Source organism: Andrographis paniculata, unplaced genomic scaffold (assembly GCF_009805555.1).
Source record: "Andrographis paniculata isolate CXL003 unplaced genomic scaffold, ASM980555v1 Contig52END, whole genome shotgun sequence".
Lineage (NCBI taxonomy): Eukaryota > Viridiplantae > Streptophyta > Magnoliopsida > Lamiales > Acanthaceae > Andrographis > Andrographis paniculata.
The window spans coordinates 1160197-1173342 of record NW_026137587.1 but is presented as its reverse complement, the minus strand read 5'-3'; the positions used below and the strand labels follow the sequence as shown (position 1 = coordinate 1173342).

General features: G+C 34.5%; 2 protein-coding genes across 2 annotated transcripts; one reads left to right on the top strand and one right to left on the bottom strand.

Moving 5' to 3' along the window:
- Positions 1-6075: 6075 nt before the first annotated feature.
- LOC127254098 (uncharacterized) lies at positions 6076-6873 on the bottom strand. Its single transcript, XM_051278991.1, has one exon. It carries the CDS (start codon positions 6871-6873, stop codon positions 6076-6078), a length of 798 nt encoding a protein of 265 aa, XP_051134948.1.
- A 4816-nt stretch (positions 6874-11689) lies between these two features.
- LOC127254097 (protein SCARECROW 2-like) lies at positions 11690-12234 on the top strand. Its single transcript, XM_051278990.1, has 2 exons — positions 11690-11772; positions 11838-12234. The coding sequence occupies exons 1-2, from the start codon at positions 11690-11692 to the stop codon at positions 12232-12234; spliced, it is 480 nt and encodes a 159-aa protein (XP_051134947.1).
- The last annotated feature ends 912 nt before the right edge of the window (positions 12235-13146 follow it).

Here is a 13146-nt window from a genome sequence, read left to right as displayed (position 1 = left end):
TTTATCACATCTCCACTATTTACACCATAATTCACCACCTTTCTGGTTCAGATCAATGATTTGACAGAGCCTCAGTCCTACACAGAGTCAAGTTTATATCCTGGATGGATAGAAGCAATGAATGCAGAGCTTGCTGCCCTTGAAACAAATGGAACCTAGGTTCTAATAGATCTGCCTGCTGGTAAGAATCCTATTGGTTCCAAATGGGCATACAAAGTGAAGCTAAATCCTGATGGTACTGTGGAAAGATTGAAAGCTCGATTTGTTGCTAAAGGGTATAAGCAAGAATATGGTATTGACTATGAGGAGGTGTTTTCTCCAGTTGCTAAGCTGGTATTAATAATGCTTTTCTCCATGGTCACTTAACGGATGAGATCTATATGTCCCTCCTCAAGGATATCATAAAGCTTCAAAGGGCCAAGTCTGTAAGTTGATCAAAAGTTTGTATGGATTAAAGCAGGCATCTAGAGAGTGGAATGTGGAGTTTTGTAAAGCTCTATTTGCTTTTGGCTTCACTCAATCAACTCATGATTCATGTTTGTTTATGAAAGGTGTTGACTCTGATTTCATGTGCTTATTGGTATATGTAGATGATGTTCTCATCTTTGGCTCAGTTGAACAAGATCTTGTTCTGCTCAAGACTTTCTTGCATGATCAGTTCACTATTAAAGATCTTGGTCAAGCTCGTTATTTTCTAGGAATGGAAATTGCTCGAGGCACAACTGGTGCATATGTATGTCAGAGAAAGTACATCTTAGACATCCTTGATCATTTTGGTTTACTGGGATGCAGACCTGCATCTACACCTATTCCTCCTGGTTTATTATTGTATGATGATACATCACCACTCCTGGATGATTGCCTTCCCTTTCGATGATTGGTTGGTCAGCTTTTATACCTCAATTTCACTCGTCCTGACTTAGCATTTGCCACACAACAACTAAGTCAGTTTGTTGGATCACATAGACAAGTGCATTGGGAATATGCTTTGCATGTTCTTCGGTATTTGAAAGGGAGTTCATCTCTTGGGCTATTTTTCTCAGTTGATACTCCTATTTCTCTTATAGGATATTCAGATGCTGAATGGGAGACATGCAAGATTCTCGAAAGTCCATAACTGGATTTTGTATTTTCATGGGAGCTTCTCTTATATCTTGGTGTAGCAAAAAACAAACCACCGTTGCCTTATCCTCCGTTGAATCAGAGTATCGTGCGCTCAGTCCCACTGCTAAGGAATTACAGTGGCTATCCTATCTTTTCCATGATCTTCATCTCCAAATTCCTTTTCCCATCTCTCTTCACTGTGACAATGTTATTGCTATTCAGATAACCAAGAATCCAGTCTATCATGAGCGAACAAAGCACATTGAATTGGATTGTCACCACGTCCGTGATCTCTTCAAGTCTGGTTTTCTGCTTCCGGTCTATATCTCCACATCTCTTCAGCTCTCAGATCTCTTTATTAAAATCTTGGCCGGTCCACGCTTTGCTTTGTTGTTGTCCAAGATAGGCCTTGTCGATTTACATATGGTCCATCTTGAGGGTCTTGAGGTTTGTTCGTTATTGTTTTGTACGGCCTGGATTTAATCTTAGAATAAATGGCCCAGATTCACGCATACATGTAGTGTGAGGATCTAATATGAAAGGATTATCACTTATCTCTGCCTTTTAATTTTTTCGATAAAATGAAATATACTTTCTCTCATTCCTTCTTCAATTCCATTCTCAATTTCAATAAAATCTCAATTATCCGATCATGGTGGGTGATGTGAGCAGTTGATTTTTTGGTGTGTCTGATATATGTTATTGTTGAGATTGTGCCTCAAATTCTCTTCAAGGAAAGAATTTTCAGAAGTTTCAGGCAGCCTTAGTCATGGGCATGACTAAGTGGACTTTCTTGTTCTAGAATTAATATTGTATATCTTGTCATATCAGAAGATTCCAAAGGCTTTAATCATAGGTGTGACCAAGATGTCAAGCTTGATTTGGCATCAAATCTATAGTCATAGGCGTGATCAAAAAATGATTTCCCAAGATTCCATATCTTCATATTTCCATATAAAAATGATATATATTGATATATTTGAAATTTCTAATTAATTTTTTAAAATTACATTATATGAATAAGAATATACAAATTTAAATAAATAAATCATCACGAGAAAGAGAATGAGAGAAAAGAGAAAAAAGAAAATGAAAAAAATAAAGAAGTGTCTGACCGATTTGGTCGGATGAAATGAGGAAAACCGTACAGTCGGTTAGGATAGAAAGAGGAGAGAAAAAATATATTAACTTATATACAAAAACATAAAATATTAATATTTTTGAATTCCTTTTTTGGAATTTTAAATCTCACAGAAAAATATATATATAAAATAAAAAATATCTGACCGAAATGGTCGGAGAAACGTCCAGTCAGTTAGGATGAAAATAGAAGAGGAAGTGTCTATTCGGCTGAGAATGAGGAGAACCGTCTAGTCGGTTGGGATAGAAAGAGAAGAGGAAGTGTCTGGTTGGATGAGAATGAGGAGAATCGTCCATTCGATTGGAATAGAAAGAAGAAAGAAAGAAATATAATAAATTACATAAATATCTATATTTTTCTTAACTGTGCGACCTATCAAATTTAAAAAATTTACTTTTCTTTTCTAAAATATTCTTTTATATTATACTTTTGTTTAGTTAATTTTTAGAAAATGATATATGTTGATACATTTGAAATTTCCAATTAAATTTTTTAAAAATTACATTATATGAATATGAATATACAAATTTAAATAAATAACCATCATGAGAGTGAATAAGAGAAAAAAGAAAAATGAAAATGAAAAAAATAAAGAAGTGTTTGTCCGTTTTGGTCGGATCAAAAGGAGAACTGTCCACTAGGTTGGGATGGAAAGCAAAGAGAAAGTGTCTGGTCGGATGAGAATGAGGAGAACCGTCCAGTAGGTTGGGATAGTAAGAGGAGAAAATAAATATAATAAATTATATAACAAAACATATTTGAATTCTTTTTTTGGAATTGTAAATCTCACAGAAAAATCTATATATGAAATAAGAAATGTCTGACCGAAATGGTTGGAGTAACGTCCATTCAATTGGGATGGAAAGAGAAGAGGAAGTGTCTGGTCAGTTGAGAAGGAGGAGAACCATCCAATCGGTTGGGATAGAAAAATGAGAAAAAGAAATATAAAAAATTATATAACAAAACATAATATATCAACATTTTAGAATTCTTTATTTGGAATTGTAAATCTCACAAAAAAATATATATATATAAAATAAGAAGTGTCGGACAGAATTGGTCGGATGAAAGGAGGAGAACCATCCAGTCGGTTGGGATGGAAAAAGAAGAGGAAGTGTCTGGTCGGATGAGCAAAGGAGAACCATCCATTCAGTTGGGATAGAAAAATGAGAGAAAGAAATATAATAAATTACATAAATATCTATATTTTTCTTAAAACTGTACAACCAATCAATTTTAAAAAATTTAGTTTTCTTTTTTTAAAATATTCTTTTATATTATACTTTTGTTTAGTTAATTTTTACAAAATGATATATATTGATATATTTGAAATTTCTAATTAAATTTTTAAAATTACATTATATGAATATGAATATATAAATTTAAATAAATAAACCATCATAAGAGAGAGAATGAGAGAAAAAAGAAAAAAGAAAATAGAAAAAAAAAAAAGAAATGTCTGACCGCTTTGGTCAGATGAAAAGAGGAGAACCGTCCAGTCGGTTGGGAAAGAAAGAGAAGAGGAAGTGTCTGATCGGATAAGAAGGAGCTGAACCATCCAATCGGTTGTGATAGAAAGAGGAGAGAAATGGTCGTATAAGAAGGAGGCGAATCGTCCATTTAGTTGGGATAGAAAGATGAGAGAAAAAAAAATAATAAAATTACATAAATATCTATATGTTTTCTTAAACTATGCAACCAATCAACTTTAAAAAATTTAGTGTTCTTTTTTTAAAACATTCTTTTATATTATACTTTTGTTTAGTTAATTTCTACAAAATGATATATATTGATATATTAATATTTTTGAATTTTTTTTTGCAATTGTAAATCTCACAGAAAAAATATATATAAAATAAAAAATGTCTGACCGAATTGGTCGGATGAAAGGAGGAGAACCATCCAGTCGGTTGGGATGGAAAGAGAAGAGGAAGTGTCTGGTCGGATGAGAAAGAAGAGAACCGTCCATTCGGTTGGGATAGCAAAAGAAGAGAAAAAAAATATAATAAATTATATAAATATGTATATTTTTTTTAAAACTGTGCAACTAATCAATTTTAAAAAATTTAGTTTTTTTTTTAAATATTCTTTTATATTATACTTTTGTTTAGTTAATTTTTACAAAATGATATATATTAATATATTTGAAATTTCTAATTAAATTTTGAAAATTATATTATATGAATATAAAAATATAAATTTTCAAATAAATAAACCATCGTGAGAGAGAAAATGATAAAAAAGAGAAAAAAATTAAAAAAAAATAAAGAAGTGTTTGACCGCTTTGGTCAGATGATAGGAGGAGAACCGTCCAGTCGGTTGAGATGGAAAGAGAAGAGGAAGTGTCTGGTCGGATGATAAGAAGGAGAACCGTCCAGTCAGTTGGGATAGAAAGAGGAGAGAAAGAAATATAATAAATTATATAACAAAACATAATATATTAATATTGTTGAATTCTTTTTTTGAAATTGTAAATCTCTATAAAAAAAAAAAAAAAGTATCTGACCGAATAGGCCGGATTAAAGGAAGAGAACCGTGCAGTCGGTTGATCCGAATATTATCTCAGGAATCTCTTCCTCGGCATCTTCTATCTCAGGATCAATGTTGATCCGTCTGCAGAACTGACACCGAAAGCACTTGGCCTTCTTGATAGGCTTTCCGATCTGCCAGTACTCCTGTTGGTCGCTCAAGCTTTTCCTTTTCGGTGACAACTCCTTATTCTTCCCTTTATCTACCCGCTTTCCATGCCGAGCCGCATACCTGTGCTTAGCATTATGGATTTGCGTACGATTCATACTTGGAAATCGGGGATCTATGTCTATTGGTAGAGGTTTTCTGTTTCGGCTCCACTTGTCATGGACTGGTTGTGGTTTTCGCGTTGGTCGGTCTGATACCACAGCTTTATCCTTCAATTCCACTTCGAAGGATCCATCTTCTTTATCCCATTTCTCTGCCACTTTGGTTTCGCAAACTTTGAACTTGTCTTCCTGATCGTGTTCCTGGTCTTTGGGCTTACGCTCCTTTCGCTTGTTATTTTCTTCATCATCACTTTGCGTATCCTGTGAAGAGCGCAGGGAGATCACAGTAGTAGTCACCTTTGGGAACCGCTGGTGCTCTACTCCCATTGTTACATACTTGAACCTTCCTGCTTTGATAGCCTTCTGTATTTCCTTTCGGAAATGCGTACATTGATTAATGTAATGCGTAAAAGAATTATGCCACTTACAGTATGGCCTCCCCTTTATCTCTTCTTTCATTGCTAAACGCTGCCCTTTGGGAATGCGAATTTGTTCATCTGCTAGCAGAATATCGAAAATTTCCTCTGCTTTAGATGCATCAAAAGTTGGTTGTTTATTCTCTTCTGTTCCCGGAAGAGGCTTTAGTTTGGAACACACATAAGGCTTGCCACTTGCAATTTCAGCCGCCATTTCTTCAATGATGTTTCCCTGCTCATCATCTGGCACATACAATTTTGTATCGACACTGGCCATTTGTTGGACCCTGTTCTGTCGGAAATTATGATATTTTTCTCTAAAAAGAGATTCTAACCTTCCTACTTTGGAAGCCAAACTGGCCAGATCCTGAACATCGTGGGCTGTCAACGCCTCCCGTAGTCTGGTATGCATATTCCTGACCACTAAATTGGTCATCTCGCTTTCTTCAATGATTGTCGAGCACCGTCCCTTCATTAGACGTATCCGCTCTATAAATTGATAAGCAGACTCTTCTGGCATATGCTGGATCTCCAAGAGATCTGTGAGTGAGACTGTTGGAAGCGGATTAAAGAATCTTGCATAGAATGCCGCCTCAAGACCTTCTAAAGTTTGCAACTATCCTGGCGGCAGATTAGCGAACCATGAAAAAACGGTTCTTGTGAGCAATAATCCAAACAACTGTAATTTGTAAAACGAATTATTTCCCACTTCCCCCAATTGAGCCGTGAAGCATCCCACATGCTCAATGGTTGAAGCTCCATCCTCTCCTGAAAAAGAATGAAAATCGGGTGGTCTGTAATTCATCGGAAGGGGGTGCTCATTGATGATTCTTTCTGAGAATGGCCTCTGATACGCCGGTCTGTTGACCGTTTGAGGATTCATTCCAAAATGCACCCTCAAGACTTGAGCAATGTCTTCCGGATCTACCCTGGGCGGAACAGGGTCAAATATAGGAATGGGATTGTGAGCTTGACCTCCCAATCTTTCTTCTCTGGGATCGGTTGGTTCGGCCCTGACGCCCGGTAGAACATTATTTGGGTATGTAAGAGGAGTCTTTCCTCTGTCAACCCTAGTAGCAGCAGCACTTGGAAAAGTGCTATCCACGTACGAAGGCCCCACAAAATTTGCATGTAATCTGGATGGTGACAACTCTGGCGGTGTCTGGGTGGGTTGCAGAGTAACTCTTGATAATGCCTGATTTAGCATATTTTGCATAAGGTTTTGTTGCTCCCGCAACATTTTTTGCTCGCGCAACATGTTCTGCATAGCCAGATTATGCTGATTGTTCAATTGTTGAACATAGGAAACCAAATCAGCAGGTGCTTGTGGTGTTTCCCCTGCATTTGGCATGGCAGGTGGTGAGACGGTTTCTCCCACCGGTGCTGAAGATGCTTGAGGCTGTGAGCCTGCCATGTGGATCCTTCCGATGATTCGGCCGGACCTCAGTCGTATGAAATTTTCTGTTGACGTAGGATCAGCAATCTTGCCTTACTCCCACTGTGGTCGCCAAATTGTTGATGCAAATTTTCAACAACAAAAAGTAAAATTCGAAAATAGGAAATTATCTTCGAATTTGATATAATTAGTGCCTGAGATTAGGAATCTCTAAACACTGTAGGATACATAAATAAAATAGGAAAATAAAACTACATACTGAAAAATAAAGTGGTGATCCCCAAAGGCAATTCTTTTGAATTTGATGTCGATTGAAGATGGTTTTTTAGGTCACGAACAGACCTATTTAAAACCCATGTCAACCACCACTACCAAGTCGTGCCTTCATATCCGCTCATCGGTTAAAACTTCCTGAAACTTCCTTCAACTGCCCAAAAATTGCTTTTTCGCCCGACTTGCACATATGCTGCTTCATCTCCTCTTGTCCGTCTTTCGCCTGTTTGGCCTCCTGCCTTGCCTGATTTCGCTTCGCCCGACCTATATATAATACCCGAACTTATCACATCCGACCTCTGTACCCGACCTTATCACATCCGACCTCAGTTCCTGTCCTTATCACGCCCGATCTCCAAGCCCAACCTGATCATGTCCGATCTCAGTACCCGAACTTATCCCGTCTTACTATCTTGCTGCGGAGAATTTTTGTTTCTTCTGGAGCAAATGATCCGAAGATTATCTCAGGAATCTCGTCCTCGGCATCTTCTATCTCAGGATCAATGTTGATCCGTCTGCAGAACTGACACCGAAAGCACTTGGCCTTCTTGATAGGCTTTCCGATCTGCCAGTACTCCTGTTGGTCGCTCAAGCTTTTCCTTTTGGGTGACAACTCCTTATTCTTCCCTTTATCTACCCGCTTTCCATGCCGAGCCGCATACCTGCGCTTAGCATTATGGATTTGCGTACGATTCATACTTGGAAATCGGGGATCTATGTCTATTGGCAGAGGCTTTCTGTTTCGGCTCCATTTGTCATGGACTGGTTGTGGTTTGCGCGTTGGTCGGTCTCATACCACAGCTTTATCCTTCAATTCCATTTCGAAGGATCCATCTTCTTTATCCCATTTCTCTGCCACTCTAGTTTCGCAAACTTTGAACTTGTCTTCCTGATTGTGTTCCTGGTCTTTGGGCTTACGCTCCTTTCGCTCCTTCCCGACCTATATATAATACCCGACCTTATCACATCCGACCTCCGTACCCAACCTTATCACATCCGACCTCAGTTCCTGTCCTTATCACGCCTGATCTCCGAGCCCAACCTGATCACGTCCGATCTCAGTACCCGACCTTATCCCGTCTTATCTCGGTGCCCGACCTTATCACGTCTGACCTCCGTGCACGACCTAATCACATGCGACTTCAGTGCCCGACCTTATCACGCCTGACCTCCAAGCCCAACCTGATCACGTCCAGCCTCAATGCCCGACCTTATCACGCCCGACCTCCGAGTCCGACCTTATCACGCCCGACTTCCGAGTCCGACCTGATCACGTCCGACCTCAGTGCTCGACCTTAAAACGCCCGATCTCTACACCCGACTTGATCACGTCCGACCTCAGTGCCCGACCTTATCACGCCCGACCTCCAAGCCCGACCTGATCACGTCCGACCTCAGTGCCCAACCTTATCACGCCCGACCTCCTAGCCCGACCTGATCACGTCCGACCTCACCGCCCAACCTTATCACGCCCGATCTCTGCACCCGACCTGATCATACCTGAGTTCCGTGCCCGACCTTATCATGCCTGATGCCCGACCTTATCACACCCGATCTCTGCACCCGACCTTATCATGTTTGAGATCCGTGCCCGACCTTATCATGTCTGAGCTCCGTGCCCGACCTTATCACACCCGATCTCTGCACCCGACTTTATCATGCCTGAGCTCCGTGTCCGACCTTATCACGCCCGATCTCTGCACCCGACCTATGCCTTCTTCCGAGGAAGCCTTTCCCGTAACAGCGTTCGGACTTATATTCGGACTCTTTTTCAAACTTCTACTACCATTAACAAGTCCATTAAACTCTACATCAGTCCTTAGCCTGATTTGATAGGCCTATTCTCGGAAACCCTACTCATCATTTTTTTTTCCACTCAACAATTTCATATGAATATTTGTAGATTTGTATTGTGTTTTAAACATTACTTTTACACTATATAGTTAGATGGTGTGATAGTGTGACATGTATTATTAAATCATTTTTTATATGTTATTAAATACAACTATTTATTATTGAAATTGATAATATATGAATACAACTATTTTGGATTATTTTTTGATTAAGACCATTAAATAATTTCATAGATTTATATATTGTTCATGTATCATTAATTTTTATAAATTTATATTATCATTTTCATCTTTGTTCACCTTGTATTTCAGAAATCAAATCAAATTAACTAATATCGTTAGAATTTATTTTGGGCAGCATTTGATTTCAAACAAAACAATTACTTCATTAATAATCATGAATGATATATGCCTACTATTCATATGTATATATATCAATAAAAATTAATGACTAATAAATTACAGAGATGAGTTTTAATAATTTATCATATTTATATATTAAATGATTGATAATTATTAAATTCACAAATATATATATATTTCTTAAATAACTCTATTGAATATATTTTGATGATTTTTTTAAATGAGTTTTAATTTAAATAGATTTTTTTAGAAAAAAAAATAATATTTATTTTAATTTCAAACAAAAAATAATACTAATTTTAACACTATACACATTTAAGTACTGTATATATAATTTATTTAATATTTATATAACGACAAATTCGTACCATAGATATCGGCTAGTATATATATATATATATATCTAATCATGAATTAAACTATGATTACTTTATACATTAGGTTCAATTTATAGATTTAATTCAACCCATTTCCGTTTATTATTTTTAAAATTAATAAATTTAATACTATCCCCAGTTATTAAATAAATATTTGTTTATTTTTTACATAGAGTTTTTATATATATTACTATTATATTAATATTAATATTAATATGTAGTAAAAATAAAATAAAAAATTATTAAAATAATCTTATTAGATATGTAAATAATTATAATATTTTAATATTAAAGTAAAGTATATAAAAAAATAAAAATGAAAATATTATGAAAAATTTATCAAAATAGTTTAATATTATATTTCTTCGGTCCAACTAATAGGTATACATTTATTTTTGCGAGTTTAAAAATACTAGTATTTTAATAGTAATTGAGATTTAAAAGTAGTATAAAGATAATTTTGGTATTGTTTTTAGGTGTAAAAGTAATAATGTGATAATAAAATAAGACTATTTGTGAAAAAAAAAAGAGATATTTAATAATATTATTACTTTGTAATTGGATAACCCATAATATAAATATATATAATCTCTGATTGTGCGGAGGAATACTAAAAATTAATTTTATATTCAAAATATCATAAGGAGTATTTTATTCTAAATAAACAATAAAAATAAAATTTTGAAAATAAAACAAATAAATATGATTTTGACACTTAAGTTACTTATTTATATAATTTAATTAGGAATTTAAAGAAATAAATAAAAGAATTATTGTCAAATTATTATTTTTTTAAAAAAAATGTGTTATTTTTGTTAAAAAGATAATATTTTCTTATAAATATAAATTTGAATAGACATTATTAATATTATATGACGATCCAAATAATATGTAATTAAATTATAATTTTTTTAAAAATATAAATTAAAATAGCAGTTATAAATGAATGAAATTTGACTTTTTTTATTTTTACAATTTAATTTTTTTAAGTAATAAGATTTTCAACTAAATTACAATTTAAAAATAAATTAAAATAACAATTACATATTAAATAAATTTGATGTTATAATATGAGTATATATCACTAACATTATATATATATATTATTTTTGTAATATCAAATATTTGATTGATTAATTTTATAAATTTTCAATATTTAAAGCATTAAAAAATAATAGTGTAAAAATATTTTGATTTATTTTAATGATTTTTATATTAAAAGCTATATATTTGATAATAATAATAATTAATTTTAATAATTTAATAAAATTTATAATCACACCAGCACTGCTACCCTAATGTTTATATATATTTAAATTTTTTTTGATCTATATGGTAAAACCACATCAGCAAAATTAGTTCTTAACCATGCATTGTAGGTGTTCTAATCATTTTCCCAGGGGACACCATCTCTCATTGCATAGATGTTTATTTATTAGTTGGATTAGTTTACTTTCTTATAGTTTAAGATATATTGTATTATATAGTTAATTAGTGTAATTAATTTAGATAATAAAATATTATTTTGAATATTTTTTATTTAATAAAATATTAAAATTAAAGTTCAAATATTACTATCAAGAAATTTTTTAAATAGCCTCCGAAAATTTGTCTTGGAAAATTCTTTAAAAGAGTTCCGGAGGCAAATTAATTTTAGTTTCAAATTTTGTCTCGGAATTACACCCGAAGAAAAAAACTCGTTGCTATTTTTATTGCTTCGGAATTTCCGAAACTATTTTGAAAAGCTTCCGAATTTTCGAAGCATCTGTTGGTTTAATAGTCTCTGAACTTCCGATGCAATTTCCGAGACTATTAAGCCTACGCGCCAGTAATATATTAAATTTTAAATATATTTATATTTCAAATTGCTTCGGAATTACCCAGGCAAATATTCTTTTATTTCTTTAAAAAATATATATAATTATATTATGTACGTTTATCCGCTGCTGTCCGCCGCCAGAGAATGAAATGAAGGAGGCGGCGGAAGCTCCGTCGCCGGCCGCCCCCGCCCCCCCGGAGAAGAGGAGGGCTGCCGCAGAAGGAATTCCACCGTCCTTCCGCGACCATTGCCGTAAAAGTAAACAAAGGAGCTCCGCTTTCCCCGCCACCGGAGAAGACGAAGAAGAAAGAAGAGAAGGAAGCTCGGCCCTCCTTCGCCGCCGCCGCCGCCGCCGTCGGAGAAGAAAACGAAGGACGAGGAGGCTCCGCCGCCGTCCCCCGCCGCTGCTGATGACGCCGTAGAAGGATACTACGCCGGCCCGCCGCCGTCGCCGACGAAGAAGGACGCCCGCCGGTCCGCCGCTGCCGACAAAGAAGAAGAAGAAAGAAGAGGCGATGTCGTCACCGTTCTCGCCGGCAAAAGTACCCGAGGTGCTGCCGGTGCCCTCGCCGCCGCCTCCGCAGCGTCTCTGCCGCTGTCGTGGCTGTTGATGAAGAAGGGGGAGAATGGAAAGATTATGGTGAAAGAAGAAGGTGGAGGAATTAAGGGAAGGGAAGAAAGAGAGGAAAAATAATTAAGGAAATAGTATGAGGAGGAGGAGTTGAAGAAGAAGGAAAGGAAGAAGGAACTTTTTGGGGGAAATAAATATTTTGATTTTGGGAGGAAAGGATTTAGGGTTTAGGGGGAAGGAGGCGGCGCACGGTAAGTCGGTAATGATGTTTATAGGGTTGGTTTTGTTTAATTTTTTTTAAGAAAAATATTTAATAGATTCGAAAATTTCGAGACCATCTTATATAATTAAATATATATTTAATATGGTTTTGGAATTTCGAAAATTTTTTAATATAATAATATATATTTAATTTGGTTTCAAAAATTCTGAGACAATTTTATATAATAAAATATATATTTAATTTGGTTTCGAAAATTCTGAAACAATTGTATATAATAAATATATATTTTTAATTTCGTCTTAAAATTTTCGAGACAATTTTATTAATAAAAAATATATATTTAATATCGTTTAACATAATCAAATATATATTAAATTTGGCTTCGGAATTTCCGATGTAATTTTATATAATAAAATATATATTTAATATCGTTTAATATAATCAAATATATATTTAATTTCGCCTCGGAATTTTCAAGACAATTTTATATATTAAAATATATATTTAATTTGGCTTAAAAAATCGGAGACTATGTAATATAATAAAATATATATTTAATATGATCTCGGAATTTTCAAGAGCATTTTATATATTATAATAATTTGACCTCGAAAATTTCGAGTCCATTTAATATAATAAAAATATATATTTATAATAAATTCTAAAATTCTGAGATCATATGATATAATATAATATACATTTAATTTGATCTCGGATGGCCTTGAAATTTCCGAGACTATTTAATATAATAAAATATATATTTAAAATAAATTCTAAAATTCTGAGATCATATGATATAATATAATATACAT

What these genes read in the sequence shown, in the direction of transcription:
- LOC127254098 (XM_051278991.1), bottom strand. Translation starts at nt 6,873, where the DNA reads ATGGCAGGCTCACAGCCTCAAGCATCTTCAGCACCGGTGGGAGAAACC.
- LOC127254097 (XM_051278990.1), top strand. Translation starts at nt 11,690, where the DNA reads ATGAAGGAGGCGGCGGAAGCTCCGTCGCCGGCCGCCCCCGCCCCCCCG. An exon ending in GCCGCAGAAGGAATTCCACC is followed by an intron (nt 11,773 to 11,837) that starts GTCCTTCCGCGA and finishes CCACCGGAGAAG; the next exon opens with ACGAAGAAGAAAGAAGAGAA.